General features: G+C 33.3%; 2 protein-coding genes across 9 annotated transcripts; one reads left to right on the top strand and one right to left on the bottom strand.

The window, feature by feature from the left end:
- Positions 1-160: 160 nt before the first annotated feature.
- Positions 161-3,989, top strand: LOC145938222 (uncharacterized). 4 transcript variants are annotated; one of them, XM_083041705.1, is made up of 4 exons: positions 177-505; positions 1,490-1,597; positions 2,183-2,802; positions 3,034-3,989. In XM_083041705.1, the coding sequence occupies exons 1-3, from the start codon at positions 449-451 to the stop codon at positions 2,768-2,770; spliced, it is 753 nt and encodes a 250-aa protein (XP_082897831.1). In that variant the 5' UTR covers positions 177-448; the 3' UTR covers positions 2,771-2,802; positions 3,034-3,989. The 4 variants fall into 4 exon arrangements, with proteins under 4 accessions (XP_082897833.1, XP_082897831.1, XP_082897834.1 ...); XM_083041708.1 differs by lacking the exon at positions 177-505 and adding an exon at positions 792-816; XM_083041706.1 differs by lacking the exon at positions 177-505 and adding an exon at positions 1,381-1,411.
- A 2,163-nt stretch (positions 3,990-6,152) lies between these two features.
- LOC145938217 (uncharacterized) lies at positions 6,153-18,271 on the bottom strand. 5 transcript variants are annotated; one of them, XM_083041684.1, is made up of 16 exons: positions 17,945-18,271; positions 17,728-17,796; positions 17,416-17,618; positions 15,959-16,224; positions 15,634-15,886; positions 15,398-15,536; positions 15,111-15,286; positions 14,605-14,991; positions 14,335-14,530; positions 14,090-14,153; positions 13,796-14,015; positions 12,304-12,426; positions 12,118-12,167; positions 11,926-12,022; positions 11,585-11,818; positions 6,153-8,680 (listed from the first exon to the last, which is right to left on the bottom strand). In XM_083041684.1, exons 4-16 carry the CDS (start codon positions 16,175-16,177, stop codon positions 7,986-7,988), a joined length of 2,853 nt encoding a protein of 950 aa, XP_082897810.1. In that variant the 5' UTR covers positions 16,178-16,224; positions 17,416-17,618; positions 17,728-17,796; positions 17,945-18,271; the 3' UTR covers positions 6,153-7,985. The 5 variants fall into 5 exon arrangements, with proteins under 5 accessions (XP_082897810.1, XP_082897809.1, XP_082897811.1 ...); XM_083041683.1 differs by lacking the exon at positions 17,416-17,618; XM_083041685.1 differs by lacking the exon at positions 17,416-17,618 and having other exon boundaries at positions 15,959-16,220.
- Between the last annotated feature and the right edge of the window lie 771 nt (positions 18,272-19,042).

Raw genomic sequence — 19,042 nt, 5'->3', positions numbered from 1 at the left:
AATTATTATTGCAGAAAACATCAAAGAGAGAGAGAGAGAGAGAGAGAGAATTTTTAACGTCAGATAATCCTATATGTAACTCGTGTTACTTTTATTTCGCACGATACACATGTATAGTATATCGCGTCACCTTATTGATGACGTTCCGATAAAGAGATCTTTTTCTCGGTAATGAATAAAAATGTCGATGAGAGAAAAGAAAAAGAAAAAGGAGAAAGAATGAAAAGAAGAAGAATTTTCGCTCGCATATGTCGCTACGCGCGTAGTTCTCTGCGCCGGCGCCGGGCGGCGCGCCGAACTCCCGCTCTGAGGTTTGACGAGGTGTCACGTGACCCACGCTAACCGCCATCTTTCTTCATCGTATAAACAGTGCGACCGGGCGTAGCGTGAATTCTCGCCGTGGAACCGTGGATTTCCCAGTGTTTTTGAGTGATTCGCACGCGAAGAGATGTCCGACGCCAAGACGGAGACCAAGAACGACAACAACGTCGAGGATACGTCCAAGGTAAGCGACATGCCGGCGGGCACGTCAGGAACGTCTTCGTCAAGCCGAGTTTTCATGCCGTGAACGCGGCGTGTGTGCGGCGGAGGCAACCCTCCCCCTTCCCCCGCCCCCCTCTTCCTCTTTTCCGCGACGACGCTCCGACTCCGACGTTGGCGCGGATTCCGGACGACGTCGACGACCTAACCAGGAGGTCCGTGATCGTCGTCGTCGTCGTCAACGTCCACCATGCGGTGGTGTCGCGCGTCGAGCTACGGCGCCGCTCGCCTCCGCGCCGTCACCGGCCGCCCGGAGGATCTCTCCGTAGCTGCGCCGTAGGTACACATACGTACGCACTTGTACGCATATCCTCGTATCTCCGCGTCGTCGGCAAAGATGGTGGATGTTTCCTTACTCGCGCGAGCTCTCGGATACATATCGTTTCGCGTTCGCTACTCTCGTTCCATCCGTCCGTCTCTCTCTAGCCTCCGGCCAGCACGCCGTATGATCGGCGCCCCGCGCGCAAAAAGGCGGGAAATCGCGGCGGCGTCGCGCCAGGAACGTGGCCGGGATCGCGCGACCGCGGTCGCCGGCGTCGCGGTCCACGTCTCGGGCGGCGAAGCGCCGTCCTCGACGACCCAGGCCGGTGGGAGTCGCGCGCGAGGCGTAGACGTCGGAAACGATGCGAACGGGCAAAATGGCGGGAAACTTGAACGCGACGTAGAGAGACACGGTTCAACGGTCCCCGTTCATAATCTTATCAACGCGAGCGTCGTAATTATATCGGTTGTACCGCGTTGTTCGCTCATTTCTGTGTCTCTACACCGCCGCGACTCTCTTGACTCTAGAATAATCTCGAGACGTGCGCGACTGCGTAACAGGCTTTTCTCCGTGTTAGGTATATATACGTAACACATATGAATCATGGATGTATGTATGTGGTTGTGCGTTGTAACGTGCAAGCGTATGAAAGAGCGAGCGAATACAGGAAGTTCGGTGATTTTGCAGGAACAGTCGACGGAGGAGAAACCGACCCCGACGAAAAACAAACGAAGCGGCACCAAGAGACTCTCCACTCTCGAAAGGACCGCCCAGGAGGGCGAGGCAATCTTAAAGGTGCGTCTCGCGAGGAATCGCACGGTAATCTGAAACAGGAAAAAACTCGTAGCATCGTATATATGTATCGGACAGAGAGGCCGGCTTATTGTATTTATCCAAAAATCTCCGTCGAGGTCCCGACGGTCAAGGTCCTCGTCCCCTTCCGCTCCTACCCGTTTATTTCCCTCCGTTTTATAGCCTCTCGTCGTCGACTCTGCCTGCTGCTGCTGCTGCTGCCGCCGCTGCCTACGTGAGTGCATAAAGAGGGAGTGGGGAGTCGATCGGAGAAGGGGCAACGTGGAGGGAAATAAGCGTCCTCGCACAGTGGGGAACCACTCGCTGCGTAGGCGCCAATTACAAATCTTTTTTTCATGCTGTAATAAGAACTTGGAAAATGCATGTATCTATCACAGTGAAAAGCTGATTCCATAAATGTTAATTGAGATTAAATATAATTATATCTAACATCCGTATATACGAAATACGAAATATAATTAATATATTTTGCAAACCGCGGACGGCTTTTATCGTTATGCTTTCCGATGAAAACCATTTGATATCATCTTAAATTGTATTTATCTTCATTTTAATTAATTATTACAGGGCATGAACAAATCCGGCGGTGAAGTGGAAGGCAGAAGACGCACCCGCAGTTCAGCCAGAGGCCTAACTTCGACAACGCCAGTGCCATCGCCTCCCAAAAAGGAGAAGAGGGAAACATCGACAAAGGGTGGCGGTCCCCGCGGACGTGGACGTCCCAAGAGACAAGAGAAGAATAATGAAAACAACACCGACGAGGAAACGTCCAACAACAAAAGCGGAAAGCACACGGAAAAGGAATCTACAAAGATGGAAGTAGACGAGGAAAAGGACGAGGGGAAGGATGAAAAAGACAGCAAGGCGATACAGAACGAAGACAAAAATGCAGAGGCCGCGGACAGTAAAGACAGTAAAGACGCTGAGAAAACGTCCGAGGCCAATTCCAAGGACGAGAAGGTAACGGAGGAGGCTGAGAACTTGGATGAAGCTAAGAGCACCTCTCCCAGCGAAGAAAAGAAGCAAGAGGAGGTAAAAGATAGCTCGGACTCGAGTCAAGATGCGACGGACACAGCAGCGGAAGCGCCACCTTTATCCTCGTCGGATTCCCAAAATCCCTCCAACACTGTTACTACCGAGGAAAATAAGGAATAACCTCCCTTCGCCTGTTTTACCACTACTTTTATGTAAGTAATTAATTTATTCCATTACTATATATATATATATTTTATTTTATAGCCGCGACTAGTCGAGATTTCTTTCCGAAATAGTCTATAATAAAATTACAAAAAAAATTTATTAATAAGAAATTACATTATAAATATTATTATATTGTAAATATTATTAATAATATTTATATATTATTATAATTTATATTATTAATAATATTTATTAACAAGAAATTTGTTTTCCTATAGGAGGTACCAAGGCGGCGCACATATTGGGGTCACACAAATCCAGTCCCCCTCGTCTATTTTAACTAATTAACACCTTCTTGTCGATCGTTGCTTCAATCAGCGCATTTAGAGTTTTGTTTTAATTTTGCATGATAAAGATATTTAAGAAAAACGTCGTAGAGTCTATTGTACTGGCGTAAATTAGAGCTAAATTGAAATTAAATCAATTTATCTCTCTGCCTATATTATATATATCAAGTAATAATAATGTAGGAAGAGACAACCACAAATCGTGTATTATTTTAGCTGTAAGTTTCGTCAGTGCAACTTGATCTCTAAAGTTTTCATGCTTTAGGCGAGTTTTAAACGTTGTCTTTTAGATCTTTGCTGTTCAAGTCATCGCTATTCTCTTCCACGTTATTATTATAATTATTCTATTTTAATACGAATGTCGAATTGTGTAAAGTTAATCTAGCCAGGTTTATTTTCATTGGTGAAAATATTTATAGTATATGTGTGTGTACCATGTGTATTTTTATATATATATATATATATATATATATATATATATATATATATGCGTATATTTTTAATTTGATTCCACTCATCAAACATAATGAAAATTTTTCTTTTGCGCTGGTTAATTAGCGATAAGCAACGCAAGGTGTAGAGCATACGTTGTTCATGTACAATGATAATATTATTGTAAAATATATTTAATATGGACTTATATAGAGAGAAGAGAAAGAAGTTGTTTTCAAATCAGAGCTGACATCCGGGGTCCTATAGTATAACGAGCCTACGATTCAGATCTGATATGGAAGTGGCTATAAAGATTAATTCGTACATAGCAAATTACTGTAATACTTTTATCGTATATAAATAGTGACTGAATGAAATGGAATATATGAGAATTATGGTGAAATGATTTCTCTTTTTCATGGATTATGCGAAAATAAAATTTCTGAGAAACGCGTCGCAGCGTTATCTGTTTTTTCTCCTTCGCATAAATGTCCACGAGCGATAATTTTCTAACCGATCGTTAAACTCTGTCGCTAGTATTGGTTAAAGTTAATCGACAACAAACCAACACTAGCAGCAGATTATACGCTCTTTCCATATCGCTTTGAAAGCGATCAGAGAGACAATTGTTTGTTATCGGGTGGAAATTTTTCCTTCTCATCATTTTTCATCCTGGATGTCGTTGCGATTTTAATTATCTATTAACATCTCTCTCCCCTTTTTCTGCTCTTCTCCTCCCCCTCCTTCCCCTCGTTTCTATCAGTCCAATATTAAATATGTTAATATTATTGTGTATTTGAACTGTGTTGTGAGTGTACAGATAGATTATATGATTGATCGATGCACTATGTCTATAGAGTTTACCCCACTTGACGAGACACCAACGGTAAATTACACCAGCATAATACAACAAGTTTCATTATGTAAAATTATGTGTGCAATGAGGAATAAGATTTTCTCGTAGAAACGCATGGGACACTTAGCCCTTGAACGAAACGCGGAAATATTGCAATAAATAATTAATAGTATGTACTACAAAATATAACATGAAAAATTCGTAAAGAGATTTCCCGGCCTCTCTCTCTAATGCCAAATAGATTTGTCGACATCAACAGCACGAGAGTATATAATAGTCGCTATAAATATTTTCTTGTCAGTCGCACTCTTATGTTAATCGAAACTGTACGTTACAAAGAAACGTAGGACTATTCCATTCCACTTATTTTTTTTTAATTATCAGTAATGTTCTCCTGAGATTTTCGAATGTATATAGCGAAGATCAAGTGTAATATACGTGTAAATAGTTTATCAATAAGCTTCGTGTATCACACTGGACCTTTTCTTGATTACTTTTTGTGAAATCTCAGCTCTTAGGGTGCCTCTAGCATTAGCACGTTGTACGATATACAAGTGTAGAGAGTTTACCGGCGATTTAAGAATCAAAATCAAGCTCTGTAACGACGAGTTTATCAAACTATATAATTTATCCAACTATATCGTTTTTAAGGTATCTATTATTTATCTCGAGTAATCTTGTTCTTTTAACATATATACATGGGGAAGATTATTGTACGGTTCGATATTAGAATTTCTGTGAAATATACTTGCATGTAAAAAAAGTACTCGGTTTCGTTTAACAATTAATCGCTGAATTTCTTACATTTTATTATATTAACTAACTAAAGGATCTTTTTGTTTCAATAGCGCACCTATTTATTTGTCGGTGACGTTTTTAAATAAATTTCTAATAGTATACATTATACTATTGATCGTTGACATACATTTTATCGAATACACGTTAATTTCTACCAATAATCTAATATTAAGATTCTTTTACTATATTAATTCTTCGAATCTTTTTTATTGTTCTAAAACTAAATAACGATACTACAAAAGAAATGTATAAGTTAAATTTATGAATACGATTTACAAATATAATCTTTGAAACTTCAATATATAAGTAATTATGTTTATTTATTATTGTAATTAATGGATTAGTTCAAATCAAATAATGAGCGATTCTGCAAATTTATAGAGCTAATTTCATAAATACTGATTAATCGAAATTTAAGTGACTCTGTTTCTTTAAATATGGAATTTAAAAAAAAAGAAGGCATTCGAGATTTTAACTAATGAGTGTGAACAAAGTTGTAGAAAAGAGAAAATCGACGTACGTTGCATCAAAATGTCCAAATTTTAAACACTGAAAGCTACAAAAGCGAATGATATGTATTCTTTCAAGAAAACTGATAAATTTTAATGTCTTGTTTGATGCGCGCGACTTGGATTGATGTATTATATATAATATAATACGATGTATTATATATAATACAAATATATAATATCAATAAAATATTTGTAATATAAAATACAATAATATATATATATTTATATATATATTATTATATATTTATAATTAATATATTATATTATAAAGACAAGTCTTCGAACAACTAATGAACACTTTAGAGTTGGAATATCACCTTAGTAATTAATAGATATACGAGAATATAATGAAAGTACTATCGTAAAATTTTGTATAAATTTATCTTTTTAATTATTTAATCATCATTAACGTAAATTCTTTTTACGATAACACGAGATAATCCTCTTCTTCACGTTTCTCGTAATCTCTGTCATAATAAGTGATATCAATCTCTTTATATTATATATTTTTATTATATATGTGTAGTAGAGGTGTAAAACATCACGACGATGACAGTCATTCCGCGTATCCCCATTTTTCGCCACAGATTGGCTTTTGTAAGTAAATTGCTTCAATTAATAAAATTTGGAAAAAAAAGAGTACATTGTAACGTTTCCTTCTCTGATAAGACCGATCGCCGCGTCAACGTTCCATTGCGTAATCTCTTTGAAATACTTCAGAAATTTCAGATAATATTGCTGACGCCACCGATGCGTGTGTTGACGAGGTCATACAGTTTATCCGTTGATCGTAATATAACACGAAACGCGTGATATTCTTTCTCAATAGTTTGCTCATCACAATTAATCATAGCGAGACTCAATTGTATTGATAGTCTAGATTCAATGAATCTCGCTCAGCAATTTGTTGGCTTCTCTCGTTTAAATTTGTACAAATTTCGATTTTATAGAGCATAATGCTAATTCACGCTTAGATAATAGAGCAAGATGTGGAAAATATAAAAAATTAAAATTATGTATATTAAAATGTATGTAAATTATTAACATTTCGAATCATTCGTTTCTTTACGGACGAATAGAGGAAGAATATAACGACGAAAGCACACGGGAGACGACTAATTTACATTTGCATCATTTATTTGTATCATTTATTTGCAAAAGGTTTAGCAAAAGTTGTATAAAGGTTAATCTTAAGTAAAAATTGTATAAATGTTGTGAGGAACTTTAGTAAACTTAATATTACTAACGGATTATACAAGATCTTAACTTATATAGACTTAAGTATTCTAGATTAACATTTTTTTTTAGATTCGCGGATACTCTACTAAATTTTCGAAATATTAATAATATAATAACTATAATAACTATAATAATAATAATAATAATAATAATAGCTAATTGATAATCCCAATAGAGATTTACAACTATCTCGTTCTAATAAGATACGATGTTTGTCGCGATATCTTACTTATATGAAAAACATTTGAATAACAATAATATATTTTTTTCCTCGAGATTTAAAGTATCGACAAACAGCACTAATGTAATACTTGTATACAAGGAAGAGAAGAGCAGAATTAGATTTTTATCATTATAGCTGCCATATTACTGTGTGTGGATTTTCTTCTATGAATAAACTCTCGTTAAATATATCATCTATATATGTTAAAGGATAATGTTGAGTCTGCGTGAAATTTTCAGTTTTTTCTTTTCTTTTTCTTAAACTATAGGTCTGAATGTCGTATCTCAATTTATGTTTTTAAATTTTTCAGTTACTGATTTCTCTAACAATATGTTAAGTTGCTAATTATAAACTGACACTTTTTTTTACAAGTTAATCTATTAGCGATTAAATTCGCCCATGTACACAATCCGTAAAAAGAGATCTTCACATCTTAAATATATGTTTTGTATATCATATCAAGTTTGTACACGGGACTTCAGAAAATCACAATGAACGATCCCGTTGGCTTCTAATGATGACATTAGAATGACGAATCGCAAGCAATTTTGCTTCACAATTTTTTTACTTTTCAAAATAATTAATCTGAGTCTCTATAAATACTTCAAAATTACTGCTACAATAGTTGATTTCAATCTATGGTTATTTTATATAAATTGTACTGCAATCAATTTTGTGTCTTATAGTTATAATCTCAGTCTTCAAAATCTCTCTTTCGGTAAAAACTATGTGATTAATTGCTCTAAATGTTACTCTCACTTGTTACTGCAGTAAAATTGAATCTTAGTTAGTTCTCAGTCTTCGATCTCTTATCACGCATGATTTAAAGCGAACCTTTCGGAGTAGTGATACATTGTCCATTAGAGGACGGCTCGGCTGAAACTTGCGGCTGAACTGGAGCGGAAGCTGCGCATTGCACATAGGGCTGCGGTCCCAATATTGGAAGATTCCATTGCTCTTGTACGTGTGGGGGGGCTAGAAGGGCGTGGTACTGCATTGGCTGCGGATACACCATAGGTTGAGAATAGAGCATCGGCTGACCTACCGCTTGCGAATGACTCTGTGGGTAAGAACTTTCAGGTGGCGAGTAAAGATGTTGCGGGTACGACGATACAGTTGCGTTCTCAGCTGCGTCGATATGTTGAGGCGGTAAATATGATGGTACCGGTACATAGCTACCGTTTCCTGGTGGATAGTATGGCGAAGGATTTCCCAGGATACTCTCATTTGTTGTGTAATGCGATGACATTTCATGATAAGGCATCGGAGAAGAGAATACGCTCGGTGGTGGAGCGTATTGCGGTGATGCGTAAGCGTTTGAAGAAGTATTGGGCGCTATCTGATGCAACATCGGATCCCAAGATGGGTTATGCTGTACTACGTGCGGGTCATTTCTACGTGTATCATATGTATTCATCGAAGTCCCGCCGTAATGCTGAGCGGCGGAGTGCTGCTGCTGCATCGAATACATCGATCCTCGATCCTTCTGCTGGCGATTTCGCGCCCTGTTGCCCGTACCTGTTTGCGGAAGTATTTTTTAATTCGTGTAATCCTCGCAAATGTTCACAAGACTGAGAAGCTAAAGTCAACAATCTCGAAGATTATATCATAAGAAGAAACGTACGTCTAATATGAAGATAATATAAGATAAGTATAATACGGTACTGGTGTTTCTTGATTGTAAAACTGTTTTTTCAATGCCATTCGTATTCACAATTGTTTGATGCATGCGTAGAAGAATGAATGTATTGTGCACGAAATTAAAGCGTTTAGTTCCTGGGCCTTCTGACCACGTGAAATTAATACGTCAGAGACGAAAAAGCACGTGCTGAAAATTCTTGCGTGCCATTTTTAAATAAAAAGATATTTGATTGACTGTCAAGAAAAAAAATTGTTTTCGGAATATTTTAAAAATGTGCTAAAGCCATCTGAAGTGATGTTTTATCGAAATATCTTTTTATCTAAAAATGGCACGCAAGAATTTTCAGCACGTGCTTTTTTCGTCTCTCACGTCATTAATTTCAACGTTGTCGGCGAGAGCCCTGGAATCTTAACATAGACATAATAGGTTTGTTCTTTTCAACTGAACTGGCTGCACTAATTCAGATTTTATCTTTTTCCTTCCAATATGGAGTAAAAAAGATAAACTCTGAACTAATGTAGCCAGTTCAGCTGAAAAGAACAGACGTTTTGTTTCACTCTAACTTACTGCATCAGTGTGCACTAGTTGATCAGTGCAGCAATAAAGAACCCTCAAGGGGCACAGAGTCCTTAGATCTGTTCTTTTCTTTTGGAGAGGTTTAATCCCTCCCCCCCAAATTAAAAAAAATAATTGTAATCCAATTAGCGAAAATAGTTTCACTATTAAACCAAATAATTTTGTAAATGTCCCTAGATAGATAGATCCCCCCCCCCCATTATCGATTTCAGAGTCTGCTAGTGTGTATATTTAATAATTGTTACAAAAATAATGTATAACATTTCAATCCTTTTCAGATCTTTCTCAACAATATGGAAAATTAAAATATAAAATTATATATATCAAAAAATTGAAAGAAAAAAATAATACACGACCTGAATGTACTAATTGGTGATCCTTTTAGAAAAACTTCCAAGTTTCATCCAAAGTAATTGTAGTTAAAATTAAAGAAGAGTTATTTTCACGTCACATCTTTCAAAACATGAAGTGGAATTCAAAACACACTTTGATTAAAAACAAAGAAAAACCAAGAATTGTCTCAAGTTAAAATCGAAACAATCTAGAAAACACTCGAAGAATAGTAGATTAAATCAAGAAATAGTAGGGAGAGAAAAAGAAAAGATTATGATAATAAATAAATATCTAGATAAACAATTAAGTAAGCAAATGAGAAGATAAAATTAAAAATACAAATAAATACAATCAAAAATAAAAGTAATTTAGAAAAAAATAATTAAATCTTACCGGAGATAGATATATCGAACATGGGTCTCGCACATAAACAGTGCCGAAGAGATTAACAATAAAATACGTACAGATAATACAAATCAAAACAAATGTGTTAACAATTCGCTACAGTTATCCTGTATAAGTGTCGTTAGTTAATCTCTTCTTCTTGTCTCGCTCTTTTCTTGGTCTGCTATATTTGGTAAATTTTAACTATTACTTTTAAGTACTGAATTTTTGTAAATTTAAATTATTTCATTGTTTTAACAATCTATCCATTTGCACACTTAATTACTTATGCAAATAAGAACTTATTCAAATTCATTTAACTTATTCATTTCTCGACTACAATTTTTTGGGTGAAATATTGAGCTTTCCAATCGACAGGGGCATAAATTAATATATTCAGGTTCTGTATTATTTTTCTGTTTACAATTTGTAACTTTTATTCGCGAATTTTTTGGTTTTATTTCTTTTTTCTTATTGTATATAATTTCGCTTTTATCTTTTGTATTATATGATCGAGAGAAGGGTTCAAAAAAATTAAAAAGAATATAGCATATACAATATTTTGGTAACAATTATTAACTTATTATACTAATTCCAAAATAACTAAACTTTAGAGGTTTATTCTTTTTATTCTAAAGATAAAAAAAGGATCATATAAGCATAGAGTCGAAAAAGAAAAAATATTCTTTCCAAGTATGTTATAAATACATTTTTTCCTTGTGACAAAAAATTTTGTAAAAACACTTTAAATATACATATATAATATTATTTGATACTAACATTATTCACAATAATATGATAACAGTACAAAATATCGTTTATTAACATCGGGGTTTTTTCAATATTTTATAAAAGACCAAAAACATTAAGAGACTGTGTTATTGTATGGAGAGGTAAAAAAGTAATTTATTTAATCAAGAAAAATATTGGTTATTAATTTTTATAAAATTGCCACAGAAACATTTTTAATAAAACTTTGTCGCAATGAAAAAATATTTATAATTTAGGCAGAAAGTTTCCAAACTCATGTTTACATGACCTATTTTCATCTTAAAATAATTGGAATATATTTCTAAAGTTTAAGGGCATCGATTTTAGAATTATATACACACAACAATTTGTAAATTAAATCTATTGGTTCTTCTCTTATTATTTTATTTTCTATTTTTTTTAAATCCTATTTTCAACAAGTTATCAGTTAAAATTTTTATTATATACAGGAGATGTCAAATTTATATTTTTTATGATAGATTTACATTAGTTAATTTTTGAAATTGATTAATATTTTCACTAAGAAATACAAGTAATTCCAAATCATGTCATTAAAAGAATTGTTGATCACTTAAAATATCCTGTATTTCTCCAAAAAACAAATCAGCAAAGATTAAATCTGTCTGATCTAAAATATTTCTTTTGGAAAGTGAACTCAATTATCCTAGGGAGAGAACCTAAAACTTAAATCTATATATAATTGATTTTGCTATTACCTTTAGCAATTGCAGTCTGTTTTCCTTTCTGCGCAACTTGGTACGAAGAATCTTTTCCACTCAAATTTTTTGATCCTTGTTTGAGCTGCCCTATGTTCTGTGCACCATTATTCATGCTCCAATGCGAAGTGTTGGAAGTCTCATCATTAGCACTTGCTCCTTCGCTGTACGTTAGCGAACAATTCTGCATCCCATTAATAAAATGCTCCATCTCGTCTTGTGTACATGGCACATCTGGTTCAAATTTATTAATGATAATATTAGAATATTAATTTATATATATATATATATATATATATATATATTTGTTGATTATATAATTTATATTATATATAAATTACTATTCATATGAGCATTTCCCGATGGTTGCACGCCATGATGACCTGGTCCGTACATCATAGGTCCATAATAAGGTGGGGGTAACGAACGAAAACTGTCCTGTAAAAAAAAAAGAAAAAAAACTTGCATTAGTTTTAATGTACTCAATATACATTGCAGGACATTTTTTTCTATCAACTATGTTATTATAATACCTCCAAATGTTGCGGGTGAATATTATATAAGAAATTGGTTGCTAATGTATCTGGGGAAAAAAACCAAGTATTATTCGTGGAAAAACGGTGATGAAACATGATCAGTGATGCAAATACGTAACTAATATTATACATGTACGTAAATTAATATAATCACAATACTTTCTTTCGCGATATAATACATACGATCCATTTGATTGTGCTCCCCGAAATTTCCTGGTACATATTGATAAACGGGATATGTACTGCCATTATCTGCGACAACATAAGATACATTCGGATTGCCGACCATGTTGATTTGTTGGTTACCTGCAATTAGTATAATTTCAGTTATTGTCAGGCAGAAAGAAAAAGATTTCGATGAATTTTGCAAAAAACTAACTAAAAACCTCTATATTCAATTGTCAATAAATTTATGTAATTTTTTTAACAAATATATTCGTTATCTGTCAAGGTCAATAGTATTAATAACATATTGATGTAACATGTCAATATTGTAGCGTCGATCGCCAGTTATTGAATGTGTTATGTTTTACAAATTGATTTAAAAGAAGTATGAAGTATGAAATCGATCTACCTTTATATTTTTGAGTCTGCTAAGCTCGAATATGAAGCTTAAAATTATATAAAAAGAGGGAACTTTGTGAAAATGCAGTTTTTTTGACAGAAGTCTGATTTTGCAGCAAATATTTTCTAATGAACAAACTATTTTTTTAATAAACAAATAATTGTAAACAATAGTCTTTATTAATGTTTTTGAGAGAGAAAGAGAGAAAAATAGAGAGAAAGTGATACTGCAATCACTCATTTTTGCCAAAATTCCACATTTATATGCTGATTCTATGTTTTGCAGGCGTTCCCTCTCTTTCATATATAGTGTATATAAAATATAATATACAATACCGTACATTATATATTACATATACTATGTATTACATACAACATACATTATATATTATATATTACATATTATTTATTATATTATGTATTATATATATTTCCTATGCTCTTTCATTGCAAAAAAAGTAATTTTTGAATTTTTGAGGTCATGTGACAGTAAATTTTCGGTTGATAAAAGCTGCGAGAATACAACAGATGATCAAAAAATATTCATTAGACTCAAAATTATCAATAAAAAAACTTTTTATTCACAATTACCATTTGTTCATTAGAAAATATTTGCTTTATTAGAAAATGTATAAAACGAAGCTTTCTTAGAAAAACTGTATTTTCATAAAATTTCCTGGATTTTTAGACAATTTTAAACTTCAGTTACTTGTATTTTAACAGGCGCAAAAATATGAAGATAGACCAATTTCTTTTTTACAAGCAAATTTTGAGGCCTATTTCAACATTGTTCTTTCCAAATGTAAAAATGGACTTTACCAAGCGATCAGATTTTCATGCCAGAAGATTTGTATCTTTTTTTAAAATAATTTATGAATCAAAAAATCGTGTTTTTCTTTTGCGCATTATACATAGAAATAAATTAATTTTCTCACGTGTTAATCACGCACTGCAATAGTGTAGATTAATACTTTAAAGAAGAATCTTTGAACACGTGAGAGAATTAATTTATTTCTATGTATAATGCGCAAAAGAAAAACACGATTTTTCACTTCAGAATTCAAAATGTGTGTTGTCAGTGAAACACCAAAAGAGTCTTAAGAGTACTTACTATTGCAAGGTGAACAATAATTTTCATCCAACGCTTTTAACTTTGAGCATGAATTCTGAAAACCATTACGAGGATTATTAGATCTTTCAGTTTTGTTTCTTGCAGTATTGTTCGTCTTTCTAAATACTGCTTTTTTATGCTGTTCTTCTACTTTCTGCGATGCACTGTTTGGCAATGTGGACTGTGGGGCAACTATCGCAGGTAAATTATTAGCTTCCTCCTATGAATAAGCAGATAAAAAATGAATAAAAAGCATTTCCATATTTTTGAACACAATGTTAAAATCTCGCTTACATTTGTCGCACGATTGCAATAACCTTCTACAGACTGATTTTCTGTTTGGCATTGATCTATTGTACTGTAATCAAATTTGATTATAAGATATAAAAGAATTTTAAATTAATTAAATTTTTTAAATACAATATATATTTTACACTATACAATTATTTTATACTTTTATTATATAATTATTTTTATTTTTTATATGTTATATATTTTTTGTACGTTATAATTTTACATATTGCAATCGAAATACTTACGCAAGTTCGTCATTCTGCTCGTCAGTTCTAGATTTATTGATATCGTTGATATTATCACAATCAACATTATTATTATTATTATCACTGTCATTATTTGTTAATATATTTTTATTTGCATTACTTGTTCCATGTATCACATTTATGGTGTCTTTTTTCTTTCGTGAGAATGAGTTGTATGATTTTTTCCATCGTCGACCTAACAAGATACAAAAATAAAGATCAATTTGCTATATACAGATAACATCAAAATAAATGATTTAATAAACTAACTTGAATCCGAATTAACTATTTGGTTTCTATTGGCTGTTATCCAATTTTTCTGCTTATTTTTTCTCATTACAGGTAATGGTTTCAGAGCATCGTATGGCACAAACTTTTTCTCTCCAAGATCTTTGATAAAGACTAGAACTGGACCTCCATCTCTATTCAATTCTTGTATATAACCTTGAAGCCAGATAGGCCCCTTCAATGGGCCTTTCTGGTGCTCAATCTTACTGTTACTCTCGCTAACACCACGATCTAACGAATTAGTGACCAATCTTTTGTTATTATTTCTGTCACACTGTTCTAGATCATTTATATTGATTTCTATCAAACATTTGCCACCGACTTGAAGCTCATTACTGTTGTACCTGTTCCAGCCTGCGGATTTCACCTCTGCATACAAATAATTTTATTTTCAAATATTCTGCTTTTGTGTGTATTGAAGAGTATAAAGAAATATATAAGTTTCTAATACATTTTAATTTACAATCTATTTTATATATATATATTACCTCGTTTCAATTCGTGCCATATGTCCAATTCTATATTACGATAATAATCAGGAGCTAGCGCTTTAGCAACTTTATAAGGAATAGGTGGTGCTCCTCCCCTCCAGTCAGATTGTACTTCATCCGAACTATCACTATGTTCATGTTTGACTTTTTTATATAAATCTTCAATCAATTGTCTAAATATAAATATATTTCATTAGAAAAAGAAAAATAAGTTATACACTTTTTAATATTCAATATTCAGATTGCAATCATAACACATATTAAGGTGTAATTAAGTGACTTACTCTCGAATATCAAGATTTCCCCTCTGAAAAAATCTGTCATGTCTTATTGTAGTATTTCGATTATGCAGCATTTTATCCGCAACAGTCTTTATGTTAGGCATTTGGTACATGTATTTATATACAACTTCATAAACAATAGCTACCAGAGGAAAAAAAAAAGATTACCATTATTTTGAAAAAAACAGTTTGAAGGAAAAAAACTTGCCATAACATGTCAATAGAAAATGTCTACACACATTGGCAGTAAGCGGCCGATTGGACAAAAGCCATCGGGTAAACAGGCTCGTATTGTTTCGGTTCTGTGTGACATAACAATATATCGTTTGTTTTGTAATCTTTACTAAAAGTTTCGCATATCTGCTTCTCGCCGACAAATACGATTATGTCTCTTTGATAAAGCATGGACATTGCATCAATCTCAATCGGGCCTCCCCATGATGTGAAGCACTGCATTTCATTCAGATAATAATCATATGATTCTGTCACAAACTAGAAGAGAAGAAAAAAAGGTGTTCTAATCTTTTCAATAAAAGAACTATGCTGCATGAAATAGACACTTACATTACTCATAAACAAGTTCCTTTTTTGCTTCATGAAATGCGTACACTCCTCTCTCACTCGCAAGTGATAATGTTGAGTGTGATACACCTGTTCGCTGATTGCTCTGAATAAGCAGGTCGGATCTCTGGGAGTGGGCTTTCTGAAGTAACCTTCCTTAGCCAGCCATTGATCCACTGGCTCCAGTGTTCGTTTCGACATTCTTCTAGTTGATATCACCATAAGTGCCTCGATTCAACAGACTACTAAGGATTTTGAGATGTGTCTAGCTAACAAAACATTTATATCTTGTACAGATTTGTCTCCTTATCTTAGGTTTTATTTTTATATATTTACATAATATTAGATATTATCAATCTTTTTTGCTGTATTATACTATGCAGGACCGCGCAATTAGAATGATCACTTTCTTTTATATTTATTTTTTAAAAAAGGAATAAAAAGAGATGGGCTATCAAAAAAGTAACTCGCATAATAAATACAATGATTCTCATTAAATTCTATACTCTTGATGATATTTATTTTTTATTTATAATAGTTGATGTATTTTTGTCAACGATAATTATATAATATGATATTGATTAGCTATATCTGAGAATAAACATTGATATGAATTATTAAGGTTTCTTCTAATTGGTTTATCAGCCTTGTGCTTATCATATATTAAAATTGAAACATAAAAAAAGATTGGAAAATATAAACAAACAGGATATGTATCTGCTTCACAAAAAATATTGCATAAATAAAATATATGTTATCAAAGTAAAATAACAGTGAATAACAGTGAATAACTTTATCGCTACTATTTAATGTTTCATAATTAATGAATCATACAGATTTATTATTTTATCATAACATAAGATTTTAATTGACCTTTGAAATTATTTTCATAATATTATAAATTAATATTAACAATTTATCTTACTGCATCTATAAAACTGTACTATATACTAAAATTAGAATCATAGTTTCTATTTTATGCAAAATGTTTTCAAACGGTAACATTATGTAAATAAAATAAATGATTGCAAAACAAAATAAATCTTATTTTGTATGTGTAAAATATACACATATACATATGAAATACGTAAAGTAGATCAAATTTCGTCGAAAATCTCAACATTTTACTAGAAAAGAGATTTTTATAATCCAACCAATATATTGCGTTATAACGTTATAGACCGATAATAAAAAAAAAAAAAATAAAATAAAATAAAATAAAATAAAAAACAAGATAAAAGCGACAATTTTTTTTTTTTTTTATAAAAGTTCAGTTTTAAAACAAAGTAATATTTATTTAAAAATTAATTTCAATCTGTTGGAAAAATACAAGGTGCAGTATTTAAGAGCTACACAAGAACAAAGAAGATTGTAGATTGTACCTCTTGGAAAACCAATAGAGAATCAATTATCGAATACGTATCATATATGTAACAACATACACATAAATAAACACATACTTTGAATAATAGGCAATAATCGGCGAATCCTTTTACTTTTCCAAGGTGCTTCGTCGACTCGAGGCTCCAAGGTTGGGAAATATGAGAAGGGAAAATTTTTTGCAAATTTCACAATCTCATCGGTGCTCGCGAGGCGCGAAGGAAAAAAAGGGTAGAAACGAGGGAACAAAATGGACCTCGCGCGAAAGATTCACCTTTACCACCTGCAATCACCGGCGAAACGACAGTCGGGAATTCTCTGATTCTCTCGTTAAACAACGGCTGTTTGACTTTTCAAACACGATACTGCTACATTTTGTAACCTTGACTTACCTCCTTCCTTGTCTTGTACTCGCCATCTTATTGTGTATAGCCCGAAACGCGAAATGAGAAATTCGCTACCTGTTGCGCAAATGCACACACACATATATATATATATATATATATATATATATATATATATATATATACACGACGATCGACACGATCTTAATTCATCGCTCGTACCGACTTGCAACTTTACTGTATATTTTCCGCCAGATCTACTTACTTGGATACTTTCGTCTTTTACGTTCGGGTAGCTCGAATAGTCTGAAGTGGATGGATAATAAAATTTGCGCACAGTAGCACGAATGAACGAACCACTGCCTCTCGTTGTTCTTATCCGCTCGCTGACGACGTGAAGATTCACTCTCAATCGGATGGTCGGATGTGGCAATCTCGTCCCTGCGTCCCTGTGTCGCTGGCGAAGAGGAAAGAATCCCGCGAAATACACACATAGGTCAATGGTCGGAGAGAAGAAAAAATTGCGTCCAGTCCAGTCGGATCCCTCTCAGCATTCCCGCATATACCGAAAGATTGGGTTCGCAATCGTTCGAATTGCCTAGCATGTCATATCTCAGGTCAACGACGCGTTTGATTGGTCGATCCTGAGAGTGACCTGACAGAGCCAATTCAGCCAATCACGCATTTTCGTAAATGTGACTCTCTCCCCACTCTTCCCTCTAGTACCGCGAGACGTAGGCAATTAAAAAAGGCGGCAAAATCAATTTAGCTTCTATTTCATTTTGAAAGCAACTCTGCGGAGAGAAGGTATCCTACAAATATTTTAATAACGTGTTATATAATTAATATTATATATATAAATCTTGTAAATGTCTTATTCTTTTATACATATTATTAATTTAAATATATATATTGAGAAAATATATAATAAAATTCGTTTCTTTCAATCAGTTTGTTTATCTTATAATGCGCGCTTATAATTGACGTTGATTATTTTGCAAATTATGTTAATTTATTTGTGCTTTGTTAAAAGCTTGATTTTGTGAATTATCATATATTATATTGTATTGCTTAGAGAAAAATCATATACAGAAAATTATTAATATAATAATAATAATATTAAATAATGATAATAATCTTCACATTTCATTTAGCGTTAAATATGATCAAAAATATTGTTATACACGACAAATAAAATTTGAAAGCAAAAGTTGCCAAACTTAGTGCTAAATATGAAGTATGGATGTGCACATCAATATATAAACGATTTCTATTTACCTATACATGTAGACAAAACAGATACATGAAGATTTTCTGATGAAGCTAATAAAATTTATTAATTAGGGCCGAGAAAAAGAATAGA

Source organism: Prenolepis imparis, unplaced genomic scaffold (assembly GCF_030444845.1).
Source record: "Prenolepis imparis isolate NDT839.2.m4 unplaced genomic scaffold, iyPreImpa1.0 SCAF_7, whole genome shotgun sequence".
NCBI lineage: Eukaryota > Metazoa > Arthropoda > Insecta > Hymenoptera > Formicidae > Prenolepis > Prenolepis imparis.
This window is presented reverse-complemented; position numbering and strand designations above follow the sequence as displayed.